This window comes from Colobus angolensis, unplaced genomic scaffold (assembly GCF_000951035.1).
Source record: "Colobus angolensis palliatus isolate OR3802 unplaced genomic scaffold, Cang.pa_1.0 Scaffold31, whole genome shotgun sequence".
NCBI lineage: Eukaryota > Metazoa > Chordata > Mammalia > Primates > Cercopithecidae > Colobus > Colobus angolensis.
Window position 1 is genome coordinate 9,651,066 of NW_012116377.1, and position 22,821 is coordinate 9,673,886.

Sequence of the window (22,821 nt, forward strand, 5' to 3'; positions counted from 1 at the left end):
CATTGGGTTTGACAAGATTGTGGTTGGGATGGAGCCCAGTGGCACAGAGAGGATCACAGCCCATGTGGAGTGTGCTGAGGAATGAATGAGATAGTATCCTAACATGTACCTGCACGTTTCAGATATTCTTCAACATAATTTAATGGCAGAATAAGACGTCTAATTGTACATTTTACCTAACTACTTATTTTCTTCCTACTCAGTGACATTTATGTTGCTTCTAACTTTCACTATTACAAACAAGATCAAAGCGAATACCTGTGTAAACTTTCTTTTCTAACTTGAGCGTTGTTTCCTTTGAATGGAGTCACAGAAACGGAGGTGCTGGCCCAAGAGCAGAGCGTCTTTAAAGCGTATGATTTTTCCTCGCTCAGATATTTCCAGAAGGACTGGACAGTTGGCTCTGCCTCCGGCAGTGTCTGAGGGTCCAGCATCTTGACTGTCAGTTGGGTCCTTTCAAAATAAATCTCTCCTTTTATCAATTTAGAAGTTACTTTTGAATAGAGAATGGAATGACAAAAACCAAAACACTTTAAAAAATGAAAACTATACAGAGCTCACTAAGTAATGTTAAACAGAAATGCCTGTATAGTAATCACCAGTTATATGGAGCCACAACTTAAATGTGATGCGAGTGTTTGTTATTAATCCCTTTTCACTAAGGTTCTGGTGGAACCTTAAACCAGGTGTGGCTGATGAAAATACTCAGCCATGATTTTTCTCCTCCACACCTATGTTCTTACACAGTCATATAAATGTGATCAAAGTTAAGGAAGTTTGCCCTTTTGCAGTAAACACCCTGCAAATTCCCCACAGCAACTGTCTGCTGGTATCAGAGGATGACTCTACCCTCCCTGGGGTAGGGTTTTATAAGCATCCCCAGCTTGTAGCAAAAGGAGAACAACTTTCAGGGTGATCATCATCTCAGAAATGACCTATTCCTCTCACCACACCCCTCAAAATAAAACTCCCACTACTTTAGAGTTATTTCGTGGTCACGTTGTTAATCATCCCTCCAGCTGCAGGAGCTGGATGAAAGGAGCTGACCCCAGCTGCCTTGCTGGCTTTGCTATTCAATGGCTTCCTGCCTAGCATGGCGGCAGCTCACCCAGGATCAGCAGCACCCAGTAGGACAGTGCCTACTATGGCCGCATCATCTCACCTAGGACTGACTGCCAGTGCCCGGCATAGCAGCGCCTTGCCCAGGACTGACAGTGCTCAGTGTGGCAGCACTGCAGATTCTGCAGGAGGTGCTGGCTCTGCTGTAGCTTATCTGCAGTGATCTGTCCTGCTCCCTTTCAGCTTACTGCTACTTGCCAGGCCTTAAGTGGAAGAATGGAGTGTTGATTGTGTCAGTCAAGAACAGGTGTGGTAAGAGATAGGCATGGACATCTCCCTCCCTCCCTTTCACTGAGAAAATGTTCTGGAGAGGCCCTGGATCACCCCAAATAATCCCCAAAATGGAAAGTAGAGCATGCCACCTAACAACTCAGCAGGGTGGTTGAGAGTTCTAGAATCTGGCAGACCTGGGTGAATTTCTGCACTGTTACTGACTCTATGACCATGTGTGGATGACTTCTCTGAATCTTATTTCCCTCATCTGTTTAACAAATAGGATAATGTAGTATCAGCTTTATAAAACTATTGCAAGAAATTCACATGATAATGTATGTAAACACCTACCATAGTATCCATAGTGACACAGCCCATGCTCAATCAAGATTAATAATCACCATCACTATCGTACCCACCCCTGCTGTTGAATCTTTTTTACTTTCATTGCTCCAAGTTTGTGGCTCAGACCTGACTCATCAACCCTTTTTCTTGCAGGAAGTTTTGCAAAGCAACTTGGTCAACCTGCTGTTTCCAAAACTTTGGGGTAAGTCCTGGATGTTCAAGACAGAGTAAGGGTTGGATCGCTTTCCTGCTGACTTGAGCAGGATAGGTCTGGGGAGTAAGTCTTCTTGGCTCTTCTCCTAGGTTATAACAACCACAGTGCGGAGCCTAGTGCAATGAGATATGATGTCATTTACACAGCACCTCCTGACCTGGCTGCCTCTGTGATTGGCCCCTTTGACTGGCCCAGCTGCTAAATGCTAAGGAAGTGGAAGAGGTGGCCAGAGTCTGCAGTGGACTCTAACAATCAAGGCAGTAGTCAGAAGATTGAAATAAGCAAACCCAGAAGAGGCGGATAACAGTAGCTGCTGTAATGGACAAGCCTCAAATCACAATGGCTCAACCCAGGGAAAGTTTGTTTCTTACTCGAGGAAAGTTCAATTCAGATATCCTGGAACAGGTGGAGAACCTTCCACATTATCTTCCAAGAGCCCAGGCTTCTTCCATTTTATAGCTTCTTCTTCTGTGCCTTTGAGCCCGTGCTGGGCCTTCTGCATCTCACCAGCAGAGTGGACGAGAGACTGCAGAGCCTCACAGGAGGTTCTTAGGAGTCGGCCCTGGAAGTGGCATACAGCTCTTCCGCTTATGGTTTCCTGGCCAAAATCCAGGCTTTCAGCCAGAGCTTAGTGAAATTCAGGCATACCCAACTGCAAGGCAGGCTAGTAAATGAAGTCTAGCTGCATGCCCAAGAGGTAGAGGAAATAGGTTTTGGTGCCACACATTTTTCTAGAGAGAGCATGAGAAAGTTTCTGAGGCATAAAATTGGGAAGGCTACACTTGGATGGCTTTTGACCTCAACTTAGTGCCTTTGGGTGAGGTGGAGAGAGGACGGTTGAATTGCTGCCTTGTCTGGGACTGGATTCTCTACCAATTTCCTTACAGAGATAGATTTTCAGCTCCAGCAGTGGAGACCCGTCCTAGCATCTGGGGGGAGTGCCCACCAAAGTTTGCTACCAAGCTGGGCCGAGTTGTGGTCAAAGAAGGACAGATGGGACGATTCTCCTGCAAGATCACTGGCCGGCCCCAACCGCAGGTCACCTGGCTCAAGGTGAGGTTTCTGTCTGCCCTGACCCTGATCCAGCCTGTGTTAGTCTGTTCTCATGCTGCTAATAGACATACCCAAGACTGGGTAATTTATAAAGGAAAGAGGTTTAATGGACTCACAGTTCCACATGACTGGGGAGGCCTCAAAATCACGGCAGAAGGCGAATGAGGAGCAAAGTCATGCCTTACATGGTGGCAGGCAAGAGAGCATGTGCAGAGGAACAACTCTTTGTAAAACCATCAGATCACGTGAGACTTATTCACTATCATGAGAACAGCATGGGGAAACCCGCCCCATGATTCAGTTGCCTCCTACTGGGTCCCTCCCACAACACATGGGAATTATGGGAGTGACATTTCAAGATGAGATTTGGGTGGGGACACAGCCAAACCACATCACAGCCTTAGCGACCCTGAAAATTCAGGGTTAGACCCTTCAACTAGTAGGAGTCTTTTGATTCTGTTCCTCCTGTTTCAGGTAGTTCTCAGGGGTTCTCTGTATGTTTGTTAGTGATGCATGTTCCTGCCCCCATTACAGCTCTCCCTCTGTTACTCAGAACACAGTGTTCTGACATTTCTCACACTCACAAGATAACAGAAAACTTCTGAGTCAAGACAAGCCTGACAATCTCAAGAGAGTGGACTGTGAAGTTAGGGTACTAGGTGTCAAGCCACAGCTCCCTGGTTTATAAAGCCTGTGAAGCTGGATAAGTCATTTGATTTCTTGGAACCCTGGTTTCCTTATCTGTGAGACAGAAATAATACCACCTGCCTCAAAATATTGTCAGGAGGCTCCATGTGGAAGGGATTTATAAATCATTCAGGGCTGAGGGAAGTGAAGCTTCAGTGGGAGAGGTGGGTGGGCAAGGGAGGCAGTGGCATGGTGTTGGGGATGGCTGTTAAACAGGGCAGTAAGGATCCAAGGGGAACAGGTAGAGTCATGGCCAAGGGAATAGGTTTTTCGGAGATGGAATGCCTGGGTAAAAGTGGGTATTGACACCTTTTACCTGCTTCGTAATTCTCTTAAACTCCCCTAGGAAAAGACTAAAAGGAGCTAAGGAAAAACTGAAGTGAGGAATATGGGATTTCCTACCTCAAACTCAACCTCCTTTTGAAACTGTTTCCAGGCATCTGCTCTAAGTGGGACAGAGCACCACACCACATCCATAGACCTCAAATCAGGGCCCCTGAACTGTTTAAAGTCGGCTCTCCGAGCGCAGTGACAGGGCCCACAGCAGACGGTGCTGCTGCCCAGGCCCTGGAGTCTGTCCCGCCAGGATTGGCAGGAGGCAGGAGGACACAGCCAGAAGGGAAGCAGATTTGTATGACCAAGTTACCCCATTGCCATCCACAGGGAAACGTTCCACTGCAGCCGAGTGCCCGTGTGTCTATGTCTGAGAAGAACGGGATGCAGGTTCTGGAAATCCATGGAGTCAACCAAGATGACATGGGAGTGTACACATGCCTGGTGGTGAACGGGTCAGGCAAGGCCTCGATGTCAGCTGAACTTTCCATCCAAGGTATCGACCAGTGGAGGGCTAGCGCAGAACGATCCCTGCCTGGTGCCACACCCTCCTAGAGGAGCTGCTTGTTCACTGCACACCTGTGTGTGTATACACGTGGCCCACTCACACACCCAGGCACTCCCCGGGGGCAGATCCTTTTTGTTTTTTCTCTTCAGACAGAGTCTTGCTCTGTCGCCCAGGCTAGAGTGCAGTGACATGACCTCAGCTCACTGCAACCTCTGCCACCCAGGTTCGAGTGATTCTCCTGCCTCAGCATCCTGAGTAGCTGGGACTACAGGCGTGCGCCACCACACCTGGCTAATTTTTGTATTTTTTGTAGAGACAGGGTTTTACCATGTTGGCCAGGCTGACGTCAAGTGATCTGCCTGCCTTGGCTTCCCAACGGGCTGGTATTACAGGCGTGAGCCACACTGCCCGGCCGCCAGGGGCACCTGGCGGTCAAAGGGGCACTTTGACGAGAAGAAAGGGTGAGCAGGGGCAGCACAGACCTGGCCATGGGGAAGATGCCCTGCACTTGGCTGCCACCTTCCCTTGTGTTCCCCTACTCTCCCCCTCCATGTCTTCAGTCCTTTCTTCTTACCTGGACTCGCTTTTGTATCTTTGATTGCCAAATGGAAGAATGAATGTTGCTAACATCTTGCCATCACCCCAAATTTAACCTGCCCAGAATTTACTCATAGTTTACTCTGTCCTTCAAGTCAGGCGATCCTTTGACTTGACTCCCTCTACCAGGGTTCCCATGTTTCTTCACACCCAGACTGGACTTTCCAGCATCCTTTTGACCCCTGCCTCTTTCTCCTTGAGTCATCAGCCCTGTCAGTTCTTCCTTGGAAGTCTCGTTGAACACGTCTCCTCCTTACACTTCCTTGGTTCCTGAGGAGGTCCAGGCTGGTCCTTCTGGGAGGTCAAGGAAGTCCAGGCTGAGGAGGGAGTGCGTGGATGGGGAAGGGGCTGCATGTCACTTTACTGGAGCAGGAACTCGGGGGTCAGGAAGGGAAGTGGCTTTCAGCCCTTCCTCCTTCTTTGTCCCCCTCTTTTCTTCTGATTTTTCTCTTCTGCATCTCCTTCTTCTCAGAAACGATTCCTCCTTGCTCTTGTTACTTTTTTTGGCCTGGATATTTTTCACAATCTACAGAGAGAAATATATTTCACAGTATGTTGCAACCCAGAACGTGTATACGTAGGTAAGCAAGTTTCAGGAAACCATCCTGACTGTGCTGTGCACAGTGCGCGCTGGTATTCTCTATTTCACTTGACATCATTAAAACAAGAAATCCTGTCCTGACCAGAGAACCTGACTTGGTGGCTCACTGCTGGATAAGGAACTGCCATCAGACACCCAGAGCAATGTGTGCCTGCCCTGGCGTTGAGTTAAAAGCTGTTCCCTCCTGGTGGACTTCATGACAAAATATGGTGCCTGATATTTGTTTTAAAATACTCAAAAACAAACAAAAGAAAACAAAAATGGATAGATAAGACCGGCAAAATGTGATATGTCCTTAATCGTGGTGATGGCTTTCAGGGTTTGTTATATCTTTCTACTATTGTATGTTTTGAAATTTACCATGATACAATTTGATAAAGAATATGGCAGGAAAAATATGTATTTTATGTTTTTTCTTTGGAGAACTGGGTAACATTAACAGTGTGCTTCTCTGTACAATGGTAGGCTACAGCGTTTGGGTTTGGAATTTCAGATGTTTGTTTGTCCCTGGGTTGGTTTTTTTTCCTTCTGTTTAGTGAACAGAAACAGATTCCATGCCCTCAGGGTATGGTAGCACCAGCCACTATTAAAAAGCCCAAAGGACAGCACCTGAAGTTTTGACAATGTTCTCCAGGGCTGGGGGGAACTCACAGGCCAAAGACGTTCAGCACCAGGGAAGCTGGAAGGAGCCAGTAGGGTGGGACCACGGTGATGGGGAAGTGCCTGGGGAGGGAAAGCTTGGTGCATACGGCATTCTACTAACAGTCTTTCCACCCTTCCCCCTTTTTCCAGGTTTGGACAGTGCCAACAGGTATGTCCAGGCTTTGTGACTTTTACGTTTTCCATCTTGAAATGCCCTGCAAGGAAAGAAGGGATGTTATCGAGAAATGCCCTGAATTTCTGAATCATCTTATGGGGCAGAAGAACTGGCCTTTTGGAGGGTGTTGTTTTATTTTGGGTGTTTTGTCTTGTTCTCCTAGTGTAATATGACACACAGGTTCTATCTCAGGTTGCTGTCAGTATTGAGACTGGAAAACTCAGTGTCACCACCTTTCTCAGTATCTATACAGTCTTTTCTCTGGTTAGCGTCCTGAGGAAGAACACTGCTCTGAGAAGGCCACCTTCCTCATTCCAGGGCGGAACCTGTTCACTCATGCAGCCCAGACCCAGGAGGAGCCTCTTTCTTGTGTGTGAGGCTCAGTGCTAGATGCTTGGGTGTGCAGGGGTGGGCGTAGAGGAGGACTTAGGCGGAGCTACACGAATGCTCGTTACCAACTGGGATGTGTCTGTGAGGAAGGACAACAGGAAGGCACTGATTAGAATACAGGGGCCAGAAAGCCGTTTTGGAGCTTGGTATTTGAGCTCAGACCTGTGCAAAGGAATGTTAGCTGGTGAAGACAAGCTCAGGGAGTATGCTCCAAAAAGCAGGGATAGTGTGTAGAAACTGAACCAAGAGGTGAGCCCATGGGGACCCAGAAGGATGCCAGTGTGGCCACAGCCTGGTGAGTGGTGGGACGGTGTCTGTATGATCAGGAGCAGCCAGAGCTGGCATTCCTGTGGGCCCTCATGTGGGGCTCGGTTTCGTTCTTAATGTCATGGAAAAGCTGTTGGAAAATTCTCGGGCTTGAAATGACATAATTTGATGAATGTTTTTAAAAGATCGACTATAGTCGCTGTATAGAAAGTAGATTAGAGAGGTAGAGTGGACATGGGACACCGGAGGCAGGGGTTGAACTAGGGAGGCACCAGTGGAGAAGGGAAATGTAGGGAAAGCTGGGCTCTGCAGGGCTGCAGGACAGGCACATGTCGGGAATGGCTGTTTGTGCTCTGGCTTGGGAAACTGGACACACTGCAGAGAAAGATGCTCTTACTTGCTCTTAACTTGTGGGCTTTTGTGACCCCTGGAATCCGTGCTTGTGATGAGTAATGTTTGTGAGTAACCAGATGATCATTCTATTCTCCCCTCTCTTCACCCACCCTACCCCCACCCTCACCACCACACAGGTCATTTGGGAGAGAAACAAAAGCCACCAATTCCGACGTCAGGAGGGAGGTGACCAATGTAATCTCAAAGGAGTTGAAACTGGACAGTCTGGAGGCTGCAGCCGAAAGCAAGAACTGCTCCAGCCCCCAGAGAGGTGGCTCCCCAGCCTGGGCTGCAAACAGCCAGCCTCAGCCCCCAAGGGAGCCCAAGCTGGAGTCATGCAAGGACTCGCCCAGAACGGCCCCGCAGACCCCGGTCCTTCAGACGACTTCCAGCTCCATCACCCTGCAGGCCGCAAGAGTTCAGCCGGAACCAAGAGCACCAGGCCTGGGGGCCCTATCGCCTTCTGGAGAAGAGAGGAAGAGGCCAGCTGCTCCCCGTCCAGCCACCTTCCCCACCAGGCAGCCTGGCCTGGGGAGCCAAGACGTTGTGAACAAGGCTGCTACCAGGAGAATCCCCGTGGAGGGCCAGAAGGATTCAGCATTCCCCAAATTTGAGAGCAAGCCCCAAAGCCAGGAGGTCAGAGAAAATCAAACTGTCAAGTTCAGATGTGAAGGTGAGTAGAGGTAATTACGGTCACCGGTTGCCAAAATGTAGCCCCCTTGGTGGCCACTCCCTTCCTTCAGCACCCAGCTGGTCTGCACCTCCTATATCCACTCATCTTCTTGGACTAGCTCCCCTAAAAAACCACCTTACAGGGGCCTTCCCCTGAGGGGGGACTCATTGTAGAAATGCCCTTTACTCTGGAGAGACCCCTAACAGTAGCCTGTTGTTTGCTGTTGGATAGAGTACCGGCCCTGTTCTTACCACCCTAGAAGAAACACCCTCGTTATTGCCAACATCAAAAAACAAACCTCCTGGTCTCCTCCGCCCTTTCGTCCCCTTGCCTGGCTTTGGCCGACCTGGAGACCTGACCCATCACCCTGTATTCATCCTCCTCAAGGCCCCTGACTCTGTCTCAGCAGGTTCGTCTTGTGGAGTGTGGTTGAGGGTGAGGAAGCAGACTCAGAGGTGGGAGGGCAGCTCCGCACCAGACTGAGCCCTTTCCTCCAGCTCACGCCTTCCCCACCTACCTCACAAGCACGGGATGCTCTCCAGGGCACAGGGAGCTCATGTTCTTCACCGGGCCCTGTAGTTTCAGGGATTCCAAAGCCTGAAGTGGCCTGGTTCCTGGAAGGCACCCCCGTGAGGAGACAGGAAGGCAGCATTGAGGTTTATGAAGATGCTGGCTCCCATTACCTCTGCCTGCTGAGAGCCCGGACCAGGGACAGTGGAACGTACAGCTGCACTGCTTCCAACGCCCGAGGCCAGGTGTCCTGTAGCTGGACCCTCCAAGTGGAAAGTGAGTACACTTCTCCAGGTCACCCTGCATTCTTTGTGGGACAACCAGTCATGGGGTGCTTCACCTTCTGCAGATGGTTCATCTCCTGCAGTCCCCTGCCTTGGTGCACAGCCTGACAGAAATGTCACCCCCAACCACATGCCAGGGCCAAGTATATTGCTCCAGGCCAGTGATTCATAATCAGGAGTTCACATCAGAATCACCTCAAAATCAACTGCATGGCCCCATGCCCAGCCCAGCTGACAGCTACCTTTCCTAGGTCCCTCAGCTGTTCGAATGGTGTCGTGACTCTGTAACCACAGAGAACTGAGTGATCATTAAATATACAGGTTTAGAGTAATGTGAGATGATGTGGGATCCCACATCTTTTATGTTTATTGTACTGTCTGTTTATAAAAGTAATGTATGTTCATTGTGGGGAGTTTAAACAATATATAATCTTATGACTCAGAAATAAATTATATTTTAATGTTTTTATACAAACTTACCATTGTGGTATTTGTATACTGCTTTCTATCCCAATTTGCTCATGTGATATTAACATCTTTTTATAGAATTCTTGGAAAGCATGACTTTTAGTAGCCATATAATATTGCATGGAATGGCTGTATCTAATTTAGGTATGCTGTTATTTGTTGAATTAATTAAATTGTTTCCATTTTCACTATTATAACATACCTATGATAAATATTATTGTACCCGTCTATCTCTATAAAATTTCCCCCTTACTCTAAATGCATGTGTAGGCCCTCTGCCCATGCCATACACTTGAGAAGTGTATTAACAAATACCACAAGAGTAGAATCTGCAAATTGCAGGCTGCTGGAAACTGTAGAACAAATAACTTTCACCCATTTTTTTTTCCCACATACAAATTGCAAGCAAAAAAAAAAAAAAAAGACAACCTACAGAAAACTTAGATTAGAAGGTATATAGTAATATCAACAATTACAATAATTTTTGATAATCTTGTGCCAACTCTGACTGAGATAATCTTTAAAAAGTTTTTATGGGAACATCAAGAAAATTTGGACACTGATAAGATTTAATATAAAGGAATTTGTGGTGTTTTAAGATGTGATGGTGGTCTCATTACTTTTTTTTTTTAATAAGTTCATCTGTTTGAGAGATATATCCTGAGTTATTTACTGGTGAAATGATATGGTTTTTTGTATTTGACTTAGAAATAATTCATATTTGGGGAGCACTGACAGGAGTATCAATAAAATAATATTGATACAAATAAAAGTCGAGAGATCGGTACATAGGAATTCACTACACTGCTTTGTCTACATTTGTCTATGTTTGAAAATTTTCCTAATGCACATTTCTAAAAGAAAAAAAAAACTTAGTGATGTATCCATATAGTAGAATGCCAGACAGCATCCTGTAGACTGATGCCAAAACGTGTTCAAGATGCATTAGGAAGGGAGAGGAACAAAGTACAGGCTCACGTATAAAAGGAAGAAAAGATCTGTGTACACACATGCAAAAGATGGCTGTGTGTGCAGACATCATTTCTGGAAGAGCACACAAGTCCCTCTAGGAAGGGGAAACTGGGGATCCACAGGAAGGAATGGGGCATCTTACTTTTCACTGTATACTATTGATTCACTGGGATTTTAACTATTGTTTAACTGGGATTTTTACTATCCTTGTGAATTCCTTTACAAGAAATATTATCCATGCCATTTGGAGGTGGGAGTGCCGGTAGGAAGAGTTCACAGGTCTAGGAGATCAAACCTCATCATCCAGGCCAGGTTTCTGTCCCTGCATGTGGGACAGAAATATGGTGTCAGGTCCACCACAGGTTAATGGCGTACCCAGAGCACCTAGATTCTCCTGTGGCTTCTTCTGCTATGAATTTATCTAAGTCTCCTAGAGGACTATTTTTAGCCTGTTTGCGTCATGGGGTAATACATCTCAGGTTGATTCCCTATCTTGTTGTGTTTTGTGTGACAACTTTGAGATATAATTCATGTAACATAAAAGGCACCCTTTTAAAGTATACAATTCAGTGGTTTTTATATATTCACAGAGTTGTGTGGCCATCACCATCATCTAATTTCAGAACATTTTCATTACCCCTCCCAAAAAATCCTACCCATTAGCCATCACTCCCTGTTCTCCCATCCCCACAACCCCTGGTAGCCACTCATCTACTTTTTTGTCTCTATGGGCTTTCCCCTGCTGAACATTTGATGTTAAGTGGAGTCATTCAGTATGTGGCCTTTCGTGTCTGGCTTCTTTCTCTTAGCTTAATGTTTTCAAGGTTCATCCATGTTGTAGCAGGTGTTAGTACCTCACTCATCCGTGTGGCTGAGTCATAGCCTATCATATGGATATAGCGTGTTTTGTTTATGCATGCATCAGTTGAGGTCCATGTGGTTGTTTCTACTTTTTAGCTATGGTGAAAAGCATTGCTCTGCACGTTTATGTACGAGTTGTTTTCAACACCTGTTTTCAACTTTGAGGTTTAGACCACATATATTGTTGGGTCATAAGGTAATTCTGGATTTAACCCTCTGAGGAACTAACAAACTGTTTTGCACCATTTTACATTCTTCTAGCAATGTATGAGTGTTGCAGTTTTTCCACATTCTAACCAATACTTGTTATTTTCTTGTTTGCTACCTTGTTTTTTTAAAAAACAAGGTCTTGCTTTGTCAGTGGGGCTAGAGTGCAGTGGCATGGTATTAGCTCACTGTAACCTTGAACTCCTGGGCTCAAGCAATCCTCCTGCCTCGCCTCCTGAGTAGGTGGGACTATAGGTGCTTGCCACCACACTTGGCTAATTTTTTTTATTATTTGTAGAGGTGGGGGTCTCACTATGTTGCCCAGGCTGGTCTCAAACTCCTAGACTTGAGTGATCCTCCCACTTCAACCTCCCACAGTACTAGGATTATAGGCATGAGCCTCTGCATTCACCCTGTTTTCCATTTTTTCATTATAGCCATTAACAATCATCTGACTATGATTTTTTTTTTTTTTTTTTTAACAGGGTCTTACTCTGTTGCCCAGGCTGGAGTGCAGTAGCATGATAATAGCTCATTGCAGCCTCAACATCCCAGTCTCAAGTGATCCTTCCCACCTCAGCCTCCTGGGTAACTGGGACCACAGGCACATGCCACCATACTCAACTAATTTTGTTTATTTTTGTAGATACAAATGGTCTCACTATTTGCCCAGGCTGGTCTTGAACTCCTCGCTCAAGCAGTCCTCCCACTTTAGCCTCCTAAAGTGCTGGGTTTACAGGCATAAGCCACCACACCCAGCCTGACTGCAATTTTGATTTGCATTTCTCTGATGACTAGTGATTTTGAGTATCATTTCATATACTTATTGGACATTTGTATATCTACTTCAGAGAAATGCCTATTCAAATACTTTACCCATGTTTTAATTGGGTCATTTACTTTTTTATTGTTGAGTTGTAGGAGTTCTTTATATATTCTGGATACAAGTCATTTATCAGACATGATTTACAGTAATCCTCTCTCATTCTGTAAAGGCTGGATTATTTGTCATGTGTGGCCACAGAAGTCCCTGCTTAGTTAGTTTAGTGATCAGCTAATTGATTGAATGGAGAGCTCCTTTAACACCTTGAACTAATACTTTTCCCTGCCTTTGCCAAGGGGCTCTGTGTGTGTGTTACACCCATCTTCAGTGCTCCGGCCAGCAGTTTACAGGTCTGCTTTAGCCTTTACTTTCTGCTTGCACCAAAGCTCCAAGTCAGCCAGAGGTGAGACAGGAGGGCCTTCTTACATCTTCCCTGGGGGGGGGGGGGGGGCAGGCTCACTGCCCTGCACATCTATGTGGGCTTCTCAGTTCTCAGGAATTTGTCAGAGTTTTTCAAAGTCCTGGACATCTCATTCCCCAGTTTTTCCTTATAAGTTTTTTGATCAGACTCTTGTTAGCCCCAAATGATATTGCTCTCTCAAGTAGCTGTAATATTGAACAATTGCTACTGATTGTTTTTAACAAACACCCTGGAGATAGGGCCATCCACACAGAGTAAACGCTGAGTCAGGTTAAATAAAGACAACCCTGAAAATGGAGCTATTGAAGGAGCTGCCAGACAGGGCAAAGAGTGACCATTCTCTTAGGGATGGGGTTTTTCAGGAGCTCTGAACCCATCCTACCTCTTGCTAAGTGGCTGATTTTCACAAGTACCATAGGTACTGTTGATTTTCAGAGTTACCCCAGAGCTGGGGCAAGGGGGACAAGAGTGAGAGAAAGCACATAGCTTGCTGTTCTTGCCAAGATTCAGCTGTGTGTTTTGTTGTTGTTGTTGTTGTTTGTTTTTTGGGGGGTGGAGGGGCAGAGTACTGTTGTTTGGGTTTTTTTTGTTGTTGTTTATTGTTTTTACTTTTTAGAGACAGAGTCTCGCTCTGTCACCCAGACTGGAGTGCAGTGGCGTGATCATAGCTTGCTACAGCCTCAAACTCTTGGATTTAAGCAATCCTCCTGCCTCAACCTACTAAGTGAGACTACAGGCACATGCCATCATGCCTGGCTAATATTTTAATTTTGTTTTTTTGGTAGAGACAAGAGTCTTGCTGTTTCCCAGGCTGTTTTCAAACTTGTGGCTCGAGCAATCCTTCTGCCTTGGCCTCCCAAAGTGCTGATATGAAAGACGTGAGCCCCCACACCTGGATGTTTGTTTGTTTTTAGTGAATGCTCTCAGAATGGTGCAAGCCTGTGGTTAATTTCTGGCATTCTGAAACCATTGCTTTTGACTCTTTTTGCCAGTATTGTTGTTGCTTTTATGGAGGAGTAGATCTTCAGAGGTCTTTACTCTGCCATTCTACATCCTATCTTCCTGATGAAGACACTCGCTTTTCTAAAACTTCTCCAGTTCCTAAACATCCTAGTTAATTCTTGGCAGATGAGTTTACCATGAAGCAGGTCATCTGATGGGTGTTCTTTTAGCTACCCCTATAGACTTCTTTCTGTTTTCCTACACTGCAGAATACCTGTCTGTTTCCCTTCCCAAGACTTCTCTTTCTATCCCTTCCCATCTTCACAAGGATCGATCTAACAATGATTTACTCCCCCACCACTTCTTCAGTCTTTCCCCTTCCCTTGTTGAGAGACCTATTTTTTCTCCCTACAAGCATGCTCTAGTTGTCCCTATGCTGAAAAAGGAAGGAAAATCTTCCTTCCGCTTGAGAGCCCCTCAAGCTCCTACTCTATTCCTACTCTCTCTTTCATCCCTACACTATGTTTGCTGCAAGTGGAGTCTCTATGTGCAGCTTTCACTTGATAGTAAAAGCTAACACTCACTGAGGATGTGCTATGCTAGGTTTTGTGCTAAATGCTCTACCTGGATTGTTTCATTTAGTTATTCCAACAATCTTACAAGAAAATCATACCCATTTTCTAGATGAGAATACTGATCTTTAGTAAGGTTAAATGACTTGTCCAAGTTCACATGCCTTGTAAAAGAGAGTGTATTTCTAACCCAACTTGACCTTGTATGAAAGCCTATATCCTTTTTGATAACTCCCAAAAGGCATTTCTCTAATGAGGGAGTTCAACACTGGCCAAGGGAAAGGGTAGAGAGGGTGCCTCCCCACACCCTCTGGGTGGTCTGTCTGACCCTTCCTCAGTGCCAGGCCTGTCCAGGTACACCATCACTCTGTCTTGCCACTACCCTCCCATCGCCTACCCTCCCCTAGGATCTGGAGGAGAAAGTGCAACTGTACAGTCAGAGCTGGCTGTAAAACCTGGCTTCAGCATCGAGTTCAACTATGGGAAATTCGTAACTTCATCTGTAAAATGAACTCAAGAGAACAACCTGATGGCATTGTCACAATCACATCTTGAAAAGTACCTGGCACATATTAGGCCCTCAAATTTTATTAGTTTTCTTGCCCATAAACCCCTGCAGTATAACATGGCATTTCCTGTCATCTCTGTATTGAATAGGCTGTCTTGAAAAGCACCATTGATATATCTTCTAAGCACCAAATCCAGTTCCACCTTTTCTCAGCTATCAGCCACCTTGACACATGTACAGCATGTTCTGGTTGTCATAGAAGAGATTATTCCTATTGCTCTCAATTAAGGTCCCCAAACTAGAAAATGTCCCCTAATTCACTGATGTAGAAGGCTTTTGGAAAGTTCAGCTCAGCAGCTCTCAACCAGAATGTGCGTTCAAACCACACACAGGCACCATTAGTGCATATCCCCAGGTCCCTGGCAACTCTGAGCCCTTGATCTAGACTGGGGCTCAGACTGTGCTTACAAAACTGGAGCACGTGTGAGTCCTTTGCTTCCGTTCTGGAATTAGAAAAGAATCATCGTAATAATTTAAAATGGAAATGTCCTCACCTGTAAGCCTGTGGCTTATACAAGTAAAAAGATATTCACAGGATTGTGTAATCACTGATGGGACATATTAAAGAAGATAAGAGACACTAGAAAGTAGAGCAGGACCGACAAGGCAGAAGGAGCTCTCCGGAGGCTCGAGGGTAGCAAAAGCCAAGACCAAACAGGAGGCACCTGGATCACAGAGGCGAGAAGGCTCCAGGTTCTAAGCACTCCAGGGCTAGGGTGTTTTGTGACTATGAAAAAGCCCCTGCCGGTGACTCTGCTTCAGGCTCCAGGTCCCTACACCACTGGCGCTGCCTGTTTTCTAAGCGTGAAGAGAAATAAAACAAAGGCAGGCTGCCGAGGGTACCCAGGTGTCCAGGACAGTGAGGCGTGCCTGGGAGGCTGGGGTGACTGCAGGCATCACCAGAGCGGGCAAGCTGTGATCTGAGCTGACCTGTCCTTTTCCCTCACAGGGCTTGCTGTGATGGAGGTGGCCCCCTCCTTCTCCAGTGTCCTGAAGGACTGCACCGTCATTGAGGGCCAGGATTTTGTGCTGCAGTGCTCCGTACGGGGGACTCCAGTGCCCCAGATCACTTGGCTGCTGAATGGTGAGTGCTCCCTGCTCCAGCTCTCTGCTCCCATCCCCTGGGCCCTTTGGCCGTGCCTGAATTCTCACTTCTTCCTCTGAGCCATTTATGCCTTGGACATCCCGGTGCTATGAGAAGGAAGCACAGGGCACAGAGAGAGCATGGGCACTGGGATCCCGGTCCCGACTGGCTGAGCAAGTTACTACTCCTGTCTGAGCCTTGAGTTCTCCATCTGCATGGTGGGAATCATGCTGTTGTGAAATTAAGTTAGATCATTTCTATAAAGTGGATAATGAGATGCCTGACACATGGGGCACGAGCAGTTGGATTCTTTTCATATGGCCAAACTCATAATAGGCCCTCAATTAATATTTCTTGAGTCAACAAATGAACAAATAAATTAATAAACTCATGAACCACTCCCGAAGTCGCTTGAGGGATCTCACCTTTTATTTAGTGGCAGGTGGTTCTGGCCTCACAGACCAGTTATTCTTTTAAAGTGATAGTCCTATAGAGACTCGCCAACTCTTTTTTGTCAAGTAAGGTCCTTTAAAAAATCATTTGCCGTATATTATCACCCTTTTCTTTTTAAAGGACCATTTAATTTCAACAGTGTGTGAGAACTCTGACTTTAAAAGACTGAGAACAGTTCATTAAACTGATGAGATGGATCCCTCGGGAGGGTGAAAGAGCCCCTGCGGAGAGTCAGTAGACACAGGCACCATTCACTGCTGAGTGGTTAGGTGACCTTGGACACCTCACCCCTCAGGGTACCAGCTTCTTTTTTTTTTTTTTTTTTGAGACGGAGTCTCGCTCTGTCGCCCAGGCTGGAGTGCAGTGGCCGGATCTCAGCTCACTGCAAGCTCCGCCTCCCGGGTTTACGCCATTCTCCTGCCTCAGCCTCCTGAGTAGCTGGGACTACAGGCGCCCGCCACCTCGCCCGGCTAGTTTTTTGTATTTTTTTTAGTAGAGACGGGGTTTCACCGTGTTAGCCAGGATGGTCTCGATCTCCTGACCTCGTGATCCGCCCGTCTCAGCCTCCCAAAGTGCTGGGATTACAGGCTTGAGCCACCGCGCCCGGCCCGGTACCAGCTTCTTTATCTATTAGAAGATAGGTTGGAACAGAAGGTTTGGGATCTCAGCTCACTCTCACATCTAATAGAACAGGATCCTTAAGAGAGCAGTGGGCCGGGTTCACTGGCTCACACCTGTAATCCCAGCACTTTGGGAGGCTGAGGCGGGTGGATCACCTGAGGTCAGGAGTTCGAGACCACCCTGGCCAACATGATGAAATCCCATCTCTACTAAAAATACACAACTTAGCCACACATGGTGCCAGGTGCCTGTAATCCCAGCTACTCCGGAGGCTGAGGCAGGTGAATCGCTTGAACCCAGGAGCCAGAGGTTGCAGTGAGCCGAGATCATGCCATTGTACTCCAGTCTGGGTGACAAGAGCAAAATTCCATCTCAAATAAATAAATAGACAGAGCGAACAGTGGCCCCCAGCACTTATGCACCAAATAGTCCCCAGTTGTGTCTGCGTCATTGATGTATTACCTGCGAACCTTCCTTGTTGGTGTAGTTTGCTCAGGCTTTGCTAGATGCTGTCTTTAGTGAGCGAGAGGAAGTGCCATCTAGTCTTCCTACTTGTAGTCTTCTTGGGTAGGTAAGTGAGAATTGAGGTCTGCCTTCCCTCCCAGCCCTCAGCAAAGGACAGAAGTCCTGTTGGATCCTGTGATTGACTTCAAGGAGGCAGCCTCCTTGTGGCTGGAATGCAATATGGGCATTAAGGACTAATAACGGAGTCTAAAATCAACAGACATTTTCTGTAAAGGGCCAGGTAGTAGCTAGTTTCAGCTTTTCAGGCCATACAGCAGCCTCTTTAACAACTCTCAACTTTGCTGTTGTGGTATAAAAGCAGCCACAGGAGGCTGGGTGCAGTGGCTCACTCCTGTAATCCCAGCACTCTGGAAGGCCGAGGCAGGTGGATTGCCTGAGCTCAGGAGTTTAAGACCAGCCTGGCCACCATAGCGAAACTGTCTCTACCAAAAAAAAAAAAGTGCAAAACTTAGCCAGGCTTAGCAAAACTTAGCCGCTGCACTCCAGCCTGGGTAATAAGAGTAAGACCCTATCTCAAAAAAATAAAAGAATAGACATTACGTAAGCCATAGACAGTATGTGAAAGAATGAATGTGGCTATGTTGCAGTAAAACTTTATGGATACTGAAATGTGAATTTCACAGAATTTTTACATATCATGAAATATATTCCCTTTATTTTTTTTCGGCCATTTAAAATATGTAAAAACTATTCTTAGCTTGCAGGCGCTACAAAAACAAGCGGCAGTTCGAATTCGGCCCAGGAGCCATAGCTTGCTGTCTCCTAGTTTACATCCCTCAAAACTGTGTTCTCAGCGACTCTTAGCGTTTCCACACCCGTTCCACTAGAGGGCGATCATGCTCAAGTTGGGTTTCCTCGGCTGCTCTGGTTTAACCCAGCCTGCGAGCTGGGAGAGCCTAATGTCTCTCAATTCTGATATGCCCTGAGCCAACAGCTCCTTTATGGGGCCTCCATCTCATCCTATATTTGTGGGGCCACAGTGAGTTACATTCCAGTTAAAGGAGAGCTCTCAAAAGGCTTGTCAGCACATATTAGGACAGCAGAGACATATTGGCGGCAGTCAGAGAATGCACTCGTATTGTCAAGGAAGAGAGGTTTGGAGGGTACCATTGTGACAAAAAATAAAAACAAAGAGCAGTGGTCACTTCTCTCAGTGGCAGGATCCAGGCCCCTGCCTTTCCCAGCCTCAGCCTCACGTTTATGAAATGCAGGAGGTTGAGAGGAATCTTTCCCTCTGGTCCTATGGTGTGCTAGCCGCTCTCTTTGCCAAACTGTCATGGAGACATGAAGTGTTGCTATGTGTGGAAGAAAACACTGCATTGCGGGGAGACAACTTCTTTGTGTACTTTCTCCCTCCCCCACTGGCCGCCCCTGATTTTATGAAGTGCAAACCAGGACCCTGGGGCCTGGCAAGGGAAGAAAGTGACAGTTGCTTCCTATATGGCAGCTGGACACATTCCTGCTCTGAGGCCAGACTCTTCAGTAATGAGATTTTTTTTTTTCCTGGAAATGAAAAGTCACATCCTAGAATGATAAACTCCCAGGAACATAGAGCATTAAGGAAACCACTGAAGCTCATTGCATGCACTCCTGTCTCCACGCAGGACTTTATGTGACCTGGAACATGTCACATGGAAGGGACTCTGGAAAAAAGGAGCCGAGTCATTTTTATTTACCTTTTCTGTGAACCCTAAAATACACCTAATTGCATAGAATAAATGCACTTGACTGCAGCATTGGGATGCAGAACTGCTTTTTGATAAATATCTACAGTGGAAAATGGAATCCTTATTTCTGGAGACATCCAGAGCTGGGCACCCCATGTTCAGCCCGGGAAAGCTCTGTTTTGCCTGAGGCTGGGCTATGAGCCAGATGACCCCGTAAGATTCTCTCCAGGCTCAGAATTCTGTGAAGTTGAGGATGTGGATTTGGAGACTGTTTAACACAGAATGCCCAAAACTGTGTCCCTTTCCCCCCTACATTCTTAATTCCTCCAGATTCTCCCTTCCCAGTCCCTCCAGGCCCCGTCTTCCTCCTCCACCACACAATTACTCCCTTTCCTTCATCTCCTTAGCCCCTGGCTCTTTCTCCAGCCCATAAGCTTCTGTCCTGCTGGCTGGAGATGTGCATGGTACATTATTAGCCCTCAATGGATCTGAGCAAGCATGACAAGCCTCAGCGTCATGACAGCAGCAGCCCTGATGAGGACAGGGCTCCCGTCCCTACTGCCAATGCTGCCTGGCCTGAACCTTCCTGTGCTTCCTCCACAGGACAGCCCATCCAGTACGCTCACTCCACCTGCGAGGCTGGCGTGGCTGAGCTCCACATCCAGGATGCCCTGCCAGAGGACCATGGCACCTACACCTGCCTGGCTGAGAATGCCTTGGGGCAGGTGTCCTGCAGCGCCCGGGTCACTGTCCATGGTAGGAGCCTCCGGGCACTCGGGTAGAAGCACCTTTCCTGCAGACATTTCTGCTTTGGAGGAAGGGCACATTTGTAGAAAATGGTATCATGAGCCAAAATCTAAGGAGCAGAGGTGCACATGGCACTTCCTCACACCATTACCAGTGGCAGCTGCTGTAACAGAGGAGTGGCTGCTGCAGCCTCTTAGGGGCAGAGGAGAGGTTGCTTAAAAAGTGCTGCACCTGAAGGTAGGAAATGAGGGAGATGACCTCCAGGAGTTCACAGTGACAAGGGTCTGCCATCACAGGTGGGCTTTTCCTCACCCCCTCACTCCACTGGAGCCACAGAAAGATACGGGGGAAAGAGATGAGGACTCCCTTAGCTCCAGAAGCTCCAGGTCTGGTCAGAAGAAAACCTCACACACTACGGAAAGACTTGGGAGAGCACTCATATATTCACGGAGCAGACAGTGGCCTCACCAGTGACCCCTTACATGTGACCCTGGGTCACAGTGTGCATATTGAGGCTTCCAGAGGGCCACAAGTTGTCCCCTTTCTGCCCCCACTTCTACTCACGGGCCCAGGCTTGTTTTTACACATCAGCAGCCTGGTCTCCAGTAATCTGATTATCATGGTCATCCATTCATCAGCCAAGCACTTAGTCCCCAGGAACCGCAGGGAGCCACAGACTCAAGACAGATCTCTCTGGGCTGTGGTATCAGCAGGCCTGGTGACAGTTCCCACAGAAGTGCTTCTTGGGTCCGGGGCTTTCAGGTAAGCCTGATCCCACCCTCACCCTGAGCCTATGCCCCCTGCTTCTGTGCATGACTGGGTCCTCTGGTGCTAGCACTGGGTGCAGCGTGACTGGCCTCCCATCAGACAAGCAGGAGAATACATCTCTCCATTCCCCAGGGCTCAGGCCTGTCAGGAACATCTCTGTATTGTATGAGTAGCCACTGTCTGGGAGGCTGGCTGCAGGAGGAAGTTTCGCAGAAAAGGAAAGGGGAAGAAACATTTGTGGCTTATCGTGTTAAATACTTTCACCTCACCCCTATTCTCTCACTGAGACCTCAGTAGCCTAGGGGACAAGGATGCTGTCCTGATTTCAGACAGAAGGCTCTGGATGTCTCAGGAAGTTAATGTACCTTGCTTAAACACATCACACTAGTTTGCAAAACTGGCCCCTGGAGCCAACAGCCTGTGACTTCCAAGTCTGTGCTCATTCCTATGCCCTGACGTTTTTCAGAGGGCACATCCCCTGGCCCGAAGGGGAAGACTGGCCACTGTGGGCTGGGCAATGTCAGTCCCTTAGGGATGAAGGAACTGGCACTGGTGCAGAATGTGGCGGACGCTGGCTCCGTGAAGCTGTCTGCCGGGAGTGAGCACGCGCCCTGGGTGCTCTGACTGAAGAGGTGCCTCCGCATGGAGCTGTTATTGGGAAACTGGTCCACCCCTTCCTTCCAGGAAACCCACCACACTGGGCTCAGGGCCCAGCTCTGGCCTCTGGGAATGTGCCAGCCAGATTCTGGTTCACACACTTACCCATTTATCCTCATAGTTCTAACTTCATGACCCATTGGGAGCCAGGTGGGGAGCTCAGGAAATTGTGATAATGAGACTTCAGAAGAAACCTGAACTGCTGAGAGCCTTGTCTCTGAGGGCCAGGGAGCAGGACTCACCTTCCACCTGGGGGCTCTTCTTGGAGGCCAGCGTGGCCCAACCCCAGAGTCTAGTAAGGAGCAGCAGGAGTCAGAATGCTACACGTAGGGCCGCATGGCTTAGCCCTCTGTTTTCCGAGACTCTCCCTCCACAGCCGCAGCCAAGGACTAATCCAGTGTCTGTCCTGGCTTGCCTGTGTTTAGATTGGATTAGAGTGACCCAGCTGAGCTAAGAGTAGCCCGGAGGTGGGAGTCCCAGGCGAAGGATCAAGAACTCTTTAGGGCCTTCCTCCTGACTCCCGGGCCTGTGGGGGCTGGGGCCTGAAGGATCACCACCCATCAAAAAAAAAAAAAAAAAAAAAGGCACAGAGAGGTCTCAGGCAAAAACTCTGCCAAGGAAGTTTGGATTTGCTCTGAGAAGAGGCCTGCATGACAGAACTCCCTCCCGGTGTGGGGGATGTACTGGACTGTAAAGACCAGACAGGCTCAGATACCATAAATGGTGAACAAGGCTGAGGACGCAGCCGCATGCTCAGGCCTGGCAGCGTTTGGGCTCTCTCGGCACAGGATTGGAGCAGGGTGAGCCTGGCACAGCGGCACTCCTGGCACGGTGCCCTGAGACACTCAGGAGGCTCGGGGCTGCTCCCTGCACTGTCCTCCGCTGTGGAGTTTTTCTGACTTGATTGGCAGCCCTGTTGGCTCTGGGTCCTGGACAGCATGGGCTGGGGGACGATCGCAGTGGAGGCGCTTCTTCCCTACTGCACTGACCGCTGCTCCACCTCTCCCTTAGCTGCCCAGGTCCAGCCCTCTCTTGCTCTTAGTGTGGCACCGGGCCATGGTGGGGAGCGTGGATGTGGAGCCAGCAGCCTGGGTATGAGTCCTGCTCTGCCACTTACTAGCCCTGCACCCTGGCGTTAGTTAGCATACCCGACCTCACCTTCCTCTTGTGTGAAATGGAGATGCTGACAGTCGCAGTACTGTGAGGATTAAGTGAATGAATGTGCAGAGTATCCCCAGAGCATAGGATAGCACATACCCTCCATAGGTATGTGTTGTGATTATGATTGTCCAGCAGAGCCCACCTTTAAACAAGATACAGTCCTTACAAATGCCAAGACTGAGGAGGGCTTTTCCCAGAGGATCCACTTTGCCGCAGTATTGTTTGTTTGTTTGGCCAGGGAAAGAGACCATCAGAGACTCAGAGGAGGGAGGTGTCCAGCCTGACACAAGCCATAGACAC

At 47.7% G+C, this 22,821-nt stretch overlaps 1 protein-coding gene across 5 annotated transcripts in view; it reads left to right on the forward strand.

Moving 5' to 3' along the window:
• MYLK (myosin light chain kinase) overlaps window positions 1-22,821 on the forward strand; it is a 270,952-nt gene that overhangs the window by 139,589 nt on the left and 108,542 nt on the right. For 3 of the 5 annotated variants that reach the window (XM_011950787.1, XM_011950783.1, XM_011950784.1), the window contains 8 exons: window positions 1,831-1,879; window positions 2,779-2,944; window positions 4,295-4,460; window positions 6,463-6,481; window positions 7,675-8,210; window positions 8,790-8,996; window positions 15,788-15,922; window positions 19,792-19,944. In XM_011950787.1, coding sequence (XP_011806177.1) covers window positions 2,885-2,944; window positions 4,295-4,460; window positions 6,463-6,481; window positions 7,675-8,210; window positions 8,790-8,996; window positions 15,788-15,922; window positions 19,792-19,944 — 1,276 coding nt within the window. In that variant the 5' untranslated portion in view covers window positions 1,831-1,879; window positions 2,779-2,884. The remainder of the gene's footprint in view (window positions 1-1,830; window positions 1,880-2,778; window positions 2,945-4,294; window positions 4,461-6,462; window positions 6,482-7,674; window positions 8,211-8,789; window positions 8,997-15,787; window positions 15,923-19,791; window positions 19,945-22,821) is intronic. The other 2 variants (XM_011950785.1, XM_011950786.1) reach the window with 1 other exon arrangement.